The following is a 7,914-nucleotide window of genomic DNA, read 5'->3' on the forward strand; positions in this document are numbered from 1 at the left end:
TCCTAATTGAAGTTTAAAGTCTGAGACTTCATTATATTTTTCTGTTAGCTAAAATATAGGAGCATGTTTTCTCCCATATTATTGACACCCATGAACCAATTATTGACTTGTAAAAGTACCAATTATTGACACCTGTGAACCAGTTTGACATCTTAAAGTACCAATTATTGACAATCTACATATCTACAACCAGATATTGATAGGATGGACTCCAATTAATGACACAATTTGAGATTGAATTTAGATTTATTTACAATTCATAAAAATAAAAAATAAGTAGGCCTGATGAGACATTAAATAGGCACCAATCATTAAAAAAATACAATAATAGGAAAAATCAATCAATATCTAGGTCCAATGGTTCTGGAAATAACATTTTTTGTGTTTTGTTCTGAGTGGAAACAAGAGGTTCAGGTAGTTTTGCCGCAATGTCTTTCACCTCAATTGCTACCTCCTCATCTTCTCTCAATGTGAATACATTCCTCATTCGGTTGCAAGGTCTTGAAGGGTTCCCTGTAATCTGATCATCCGTTATTTTAGAAATTTTGAAAGCAGTTCGCATTCTCCTCTTCTCTCCTAAATAGTTTGACAGGATATAGTCACCTTCACCAACTGCTAGTTCTACTCCATATTCTATGTTCTCTTGAAATTGAAGATTCAATCGGTCCTGTGTAATCTCCTCATTCCCAATCTCTCCCACGCTACAGCCTCCAGCATCAATAACGTTGAGCACCACCTCATTCCCTCCTTCTTCCATTTTTCCACTCTTCAATTGCTTTTCCATTTCTTCAAATTCTCCCTCAGCTCCTTCCAAAATATTCTTATCTAATAGGATTGTCTCATGAATACCTGGGAAATTTTCTTGATAGAAAGTAATAAGTTCATCTTGTTCAACAGGTTCCGGTTGTTGATTAGATGTTTCAAAGATTGAGCTCGATTTTGGACTTTGAGTTTCCCATTGTTGATTGGTTGTTTTTTTTTCTTTTTCTTAGAATTTCTCCCTCTCTATTCTCATCTTGAGGCTCCCAAATTGGATTAGCTTCTTCCTCACTTGAAAATTCTTTGAACATTGATTTCTTCGCCCTAGTAGTTTTCTTTTTTTGCTGATTTGTCACCTTTTTTTTCTCCTTCCCAGTCTCTTCATATGATTTTTCAAGTCCTTTCTCTGGTTTCTTCATCTGTGTTCTCTTCTTATTCATTCCACTCCCTCCTTCCCCACCATCTCCATCTGAATAGTCTTGGGCCTCCCAAATGTCTTCTTCCTCGCTAGATGTTACAAAAATTGACCTCTTAGTCCTTGTAGTTTTCTTTTTATGCTGACCTTCATTCTTTTTTTTCTGCTTTTCAGCTTCTCTCTGTGACTTAATTTGCTCTTTTTCTGCTTTCTTCCTAGCTCGTTCTGACGCTCGCTCTCTCTTCTTCTCCTCTTCTTCTTCTTTCTTTTCCATCTTTCTTTTCAAGTAATTTTTATAGTCTGCTGAAGCCACTACACTAGGCGCAGCTTCTCTTTGTCGTTTCTTTACAATTTTGGCTATAGGATCTGGCCAACTGAGAGCTCTTTTGAAGGGGCTTGGTACTGTTGATGAGTCAATAGCTTTCTTTTCCAACTGAGCAAAGCTAGAGACCTCAGTTCTGGATGGAGTTGAATGTATTATAGCACTACTGGTACTGGGAAGCTCATGTTCCATGATGATTGAGTTATCATCTTGAATCAATGGACGCTGCTCCACTTCCTCAGTTGCTTGAACACTGCTGAATTGCTGGTCAATCACTTCTTGAATAGATTGATTCAAGGGCTCCATGGGCTCCATTAGACATCTTCTCATCCTTTTCCAAACAAGAAAAAGGGAAGAATCTTCAATGTTCCCAGTTCCTCTTGAAGATTGTTTAAATTTGACTACAGTCTCCTCCCCAATAAATCGTTCTAACACTTGCAGTGACTGGAGAACAGCACTTCTTGAGGGTGATGTCAGAGAAGATGGAGGATTAGAGTCTTCAGAAAAAATTGAAACTGCACTTATATCCCAGGGGAAAAGGCCACATTTTCGAAAACCATTTATCACAATGGATGGAGGTATTTGCTGAATTACTTCATTTAATAAGGGGCAGAAGTCTTTCTTTTTCAACATCAAGTTTGGCTCATTCACTCGTTTTACCCGCTAATCATGCACCTTGGTCTTCCAGTTTCAAAAGATGTTGTCAAAACCACTTTTATTTGGAACTTTCTGCAATAAAATCATGATTTTGGTGCGAAACTCACCCCATCCTCAGCAAAACTGTCTTGCTGTATCAATAAAATCATGGTTCTGTTGTAAAAAGTTCCAAATGAAAGTTGTTTTTGACAACTTTCTTTTCTTTCAATTTTCTCCATATAGCCTAAGAGTTTTAAAAAAATATATATAGGCCTAAAGTTTTTTGTGATCTGTGGTCTTTTATCCTAGTCCAAAACGACTCGTCCTGATTTTATAATTAATTCAATAATTGGGCATTCTTACTGTCAATAATGGGTGTAGAATGAATAAATTATTGACATGCACTTCGACCTGTTATTGACACCCCCTGTCAAGAATTGTATCCCTATGTTTTCTTTCAATTTTCAATAGTATCAATGTGTCACAAATCATTCGAAGTATCTTAATATGTATCAGGTCAGTTTTTCATAGAATCCCCTATTATTGACAAATGTGTCAATAATTTGGAAAAATATGTTTTTTCCAATCCAATTATTGACTTGACACTGGAAAATTAATTTACTGATAACAATTCACCTCTAAAAACTCATTATTTATCAAGTATTCATTAATATCAATCAGGAAAACAAACATGAACATCAGAGAAAAATCATAAGTATCAAGAAAAAACATTTTATAAACTTACCTCCTTAGCAAAATGAATAAGAATCCAACTGCTGCGATAGTCACCTGAAGAATGATTGTTTTTCTGGTTTTAAGGTTATAGTGGTGACTTGAAAGGGGTTGTGAAATAGGGATGATTAGTGTGGCATTTGCCTGGCGCCAATTTCAAAAACCTATATGGTATAGGTAGCTTATTATTGAATGTTGAAGACATTTGTATCAATAATTGGGGTGGTGTCAACAATAAATTGGTGCCTCTACCCTATTTCTTTCGTCATTGAATACTTTTCAATGTTCAATTATCAAAAATAATTTTTCTACTCAATGTGAGTGATGTGTTATTTTTTCTGTCTTTTCTTCTTTTTTCTCCTCCTTTGTCTTCACCTCTTGCAGATAGTATTCTACTTATACTTGAGAGTGGACGAAAATTCAATTCATATGAAATGATGTGACTTATATAACCATCAGAAATTTGAATTTGGCATGCAGCCCCAGTTCCAATGTCTTTATTGTTCCCACCGTCCTAAACACAGAGGCTAAATGAAAACTCACACTGCTGTCAAATATGGAAATTTAACATAATTCTTCCAAAATGGTGTAGCTCTTCAATTATGAATCTGATGAGAATGCAACACACATTGCTGTTGAACATGGCCAACAATGATTTAGGTACCGTCAATCGGGGTTACTTTGCTCCACTTTATTGACTAGAAAAATACATTTATATTTCTAAGATGATAAACGTTTTAAAAATCATCAAATTTTATTTTCTGTACTAAGTTAAATGATTTATTTGGTAGTTAAGATAAAATAATAGGGGTTTTCAAGTTTATCCATGCCAATATAAATAAATTTTTCTTGGAGCAAAGTCTACCAATGGGACATGTATACTTTGCTCCATGACTTGAATCACATGAAAAATATACAGAGAATGAAGATATTGGGAAAAGTAAGACCATGACTGGGTATGGAATGATTCAAAATTAAGTTATTTATAATAATTACAATTATAATAATTATAGTTTAGATAGATTGGATGAATAGAAATAAAAATATTTTTTCAAATCTAAGAATAAGTCAATAAAGAAATGTTGCTGAAAAGAAACCAACTTATGCCAAGTCCCAAACACAATTCATTTCTGGAATTGTATAAAATCCTCTTTTGGAATTTGTTTAGGAGGATTGATTTTACCGAGCACATCATCCCAACTGTATGTATGAATGTCATCCTGTGTAGGCCACTTCCAAGATTCTATTGAACTTTGCATTGCTGTTATTTTCACATCTTCTCCAATTAATTCAATGATTCTTCCAGGAAAAACTTCTCCCTCATATGTGAATGCAACATACTCTCCTACATCTCTATCAGCTTCTTTTAAATTAAGAAGTCCTCGAAAACTTGTTTTCCCCTCTGCATAGGACACAAGAATTTCTTCTGTTTTCTTCTCAGCCTCCAAGGCTTCTTCATCTTTCAAAAAATCTTCAATATCTCCCTCTTCATCTTCACTAGACTTTTCTGAGCTTAGTGTTTTATTTCTAATTGAAATAAGCTTCTTCTTTTTTTTTCCAAGCATTTAGCAGATAGCATTGATCGTTTTGTTGGTCCAGGGGTTTCTAAGTGTAAACAAGATCTGCCTTCACCGAGTATGTAAGGGTGGGAAAATGAAAAACAAGAAATGATCGTACTGGTTTTGATAATTAAAACAAAACAATAAATTATTAGTACAAAATTAGAATTATAATTATAAATTATGAAATAACAATAAATAGACTATATGAATATTTCAAGGGCTACTCGCTTGGCTGCTAGTGAAGATTAAATTTGTTGTGGTTATGGAAAATTTAAAACAATGACTCAGTAGTCACCTACCTTTATGATAATGGCCCCCAATTTGGCATCCACTGGTTGAACGCGACGTTAATTATTAATGAAAAATAAAAAACTGATCTAATGAAGTGGGTTCAGATCCCTTCTTATTCAATAATACAATTCTCTTTAAACTGCCCGAACTGTGACAGGAAAACTGTATTATAAAACAAGAACAAAATCTATCCCCTTCACCAGAACAGCCGGACTTTACTCACAGTCCTAACGAACGAGCTCACACACCACTGACACACCACAAAAGTAAAATTTTGGGTATTAATATATAACTCAGTCAATGCCAAACATGAAGCCATTTCAAATACATATTTTTATCAGTTGCACAAGCGAGCACGTTTGTTATGAAAAACAAAAGAGAAGCTACAATAATTTTGATAACAAGTGAAATAAACAATCTTTCTGTCGATGACAAAACTGTTCAAAGACAAAAACATTGTTCATTAAATTTTCGTAAATTAAAACTCTAAAATCCTGATCAATATGAGATAAATATATGATTCATATATATGTCCCATATGACCAGGTGACACATCACCCATCCCGCTGAAAGACTCGTCCCTGAGTCTGTAGTCAAGAGGGGAACAGAAAAAAATAAATAATGATTTAACAAAATAATATACTCCGGAAACAAACGTGTGCCTGATTGACTTGATAATGCTACTATACATTGAAATCAAACTTTTACATAGAAAGGTAGGTTACTCAAACTAAATTACAAACATTCAAATCAAATTCAAAACGAAACTATGCTGCACAAACAATAGTTCTCCAAATAAATAAATTAACTTTTCAACAAATACAATTCAAATTTTAGGGGTTCTGGAATGAAGATAGGTTAAAGTAGTTCTCAAAGATGTAGATTATATTTCAATGTTCTGAGCGATGAACTGGTAGTCGTCCTTGTATGTGAAGTCCTCCCATATTTGTCTGATGTTAGATGACCTCCTGTATTCGTCCGATTTTTGAATGTCCGCTGTTCGTCGATGATCATTATAGTTTCCTCAACTCCTTCAGACCTCCAGCCACAGGTACAAATTGAACCATGTACCAAAGATAAGATGACGATCGTAAGGTATCCAAGGTTGAAGTCGAGCCGTCTCTCACTGTCGAAGAAATCTCTCGCAGCTCAGCTCACAAGTAGTAGCATGTGTGTGTCCAACCAGTAATAGGCTACGGTAGTTAAGTAGTCACTGGATATTAATTCATCCAACTGCCATCCAATCGAGCCGCCATAATAATGAAATCTCCCAGCATCGAAATTCATCTGTTATGATTTCCACGGAAGATGTGTAGTGACAAATCACAAGTCGCCTTGCGCTGAAGCTGAAGTCATCTGAAACTCTCTCAATTTTCACGGATTCACATATTTGATCAATTTCGTCATCCGAGAATCTGAATCCAACCTCGCCAGCTATTCGTATATGCTCGTTCAGGCGCCCGAGAGTTAGAGCGTATTTCTTTGAAAGATCATTAAGAAATTTCCTCATAGCTTCGGCCCACTTCCCTTACAAGTACTCAGCGCAGCAATGATCTTCTTCAGAATGGGAGCTGTCCGTTTTCATAGTCAGGATCAAGCTCCTCTCTCGCACAGTAGGAAGAATACCCACCATATTGCGGAAGCCTAGCAACATGTTTATATAATGGCACGGAAATGTTATGCACTGGTTGAACACCATCATTAACCCACCCCGTGCCATCTTCCAACGTGCCTAGCTTTCTCCACTCAGTGGACTCTTGCCCGTCCTTGCGTCTTGGCGCAATCAAGCTCAACAATTCATCATCCCCGACTTTCTGATACCCATCCGAAACCAGATAGTTAGCGATATTCCAATCAACCACTCTAGTACCCCGTGGCGTGATGTTCCTACACTTTGGACTGTAAGAGCAAAAAAGCTTGCAAGCCAAAGCTGACAACATGGTGACGTCATTGGGGTCAGTGGAATCAAACACGGGCGTTACCATGATTTGTCCAGGCATCAACATGGCGCAGTAGATCCTCTGCATATCATCTCTCTCAGCAGGAGTGGGAGTCTTGGAATATACCTTGTTCATCCCTGTAATTCCGGCTAAATGACAGATGCGTTTGCCACCACTGGCGTCAATTCGACTGATCCTAAGCTCATGGTAGGGAACACGAAGGGCAAAGTATACACCACACTAACATGGTTGAAGTCGAACCGTCTCTCAACTGTCGAAGAAATCTCTTGCAGCTCAGCTCGCAAGTAGTAGCATGTGTGTGTCCAACCAGTAATAGGCTACGGTAGTTAAGTAGTCACTGGATATTAATTCATCCAACTGCCATCCAATCGAGCCGCCATAATAATGAAATCTCCCAGCATCGAAATTCATCTGTTATGATTTCCACGGAAGATGTGTAGTGACAATTCACAAGTCGCCTTGCGCTGAAGCTGAAGTCATCTGAAACTCTCTCAATTTTCACGGATTCACATATTTGATCAATTTTGTCATCCGAGAATCTGAATCCAACCTCGCCAGCTATTCGTATATGCTCGTTCAGGCGCCCGAGAGTTAGAGCGTATTTCTTTGAAAGATCATTAAGAAATTTCCTCATAGCTTCGGCCCACTTTCCTTACAAGTACTCAGCGCAGCAATGATCTTCTTCAGAATGGGAGCTGTCCGGTTTTCATAGTCAGGATCAAGCTCCTCTCTCGCACAGTAGGAAGAATACCCACCATATTGCGGAAGCCTAGCACATGTTTATATAATGGCACGGAAATGTTATGCACCGGTTGAACACCATCATTAACCCACCCCGTGCCATCTTCCAACATGCCTAGCTTTCTCCACTCAGTGGACTCTTGCCCGTCCTTCGTCTTGGCGCAATCAAGCTCAACAATTCATCATCCCCGACTTTCTGATACCCATCCGAAACCAGATAGTTAGCGATATTCCAATCAACCACTCTAGTACCCCGTGGCGTGATGTTCCTACACTTTGGACTGTAAGAGCAAAAAAGCTTGCAAGCCAAAGCTGACAACATGGTGACGTCATTGGGGTCAGTGGAATCAAACACGGGCGTTACCATGATTTGTCCAGGCATCAACATGGCGCAGTAGATCCTCTGCATATCATCTCTCTCAGCAGGAGTGGGAGTCTTGGAATATACCTTGTTCATCCCTGTAATTCCGGCTAAATGACAGATGCGTTTGCCAC

General features: G+C 37.5%; 1 protein-coding gene across 1 annotated transcript; it reads right to left on the reverse strand.

Moving 5' to 3' along the window:
* Window positions 1–920: 920 nt before the first annotated feature.
* LOC120354594 (vicilin-like seed storage protein At2g18540) lies at window positions 921–1,811 on the reverse strand. Its single transcript, XM_039441946.1, has one exon. It carries the CDS (start codon window positions 1,809–1,811, stop codon window positions 921–923), a length of 891 nt encoding a protein of 296 aa, XP_039297880.1.
* Between the last annotated feature and the right edge of the window lie 6,103 nt (window positions 1,812–7,914).

Source organism: Nilaparvata lugens, chromosome X (assembly GCF_014356525.2).
Source record: "Nilaparvata lugens isolate BPH chromosome X, ASM1435652v1, whole genome shotgun sequence".
NCBI classification, from domain to species: Eukaryota; Metazoa; Arthropoda; class Insecta; order Hemiptera; family Delphacidae; genus Nilaparvata; species Nilaparvata lugens.

Bases quoted from the DNA above. Each gene is read 5' to 3' on its own strand.
- LOC120354594 (XM_039441946.1), bottom strand. From the start codon at position 1,811: ATGGAGCCCATGGAGCCCTTGAATCAATCTATTCAAGAAGTGATTGAC.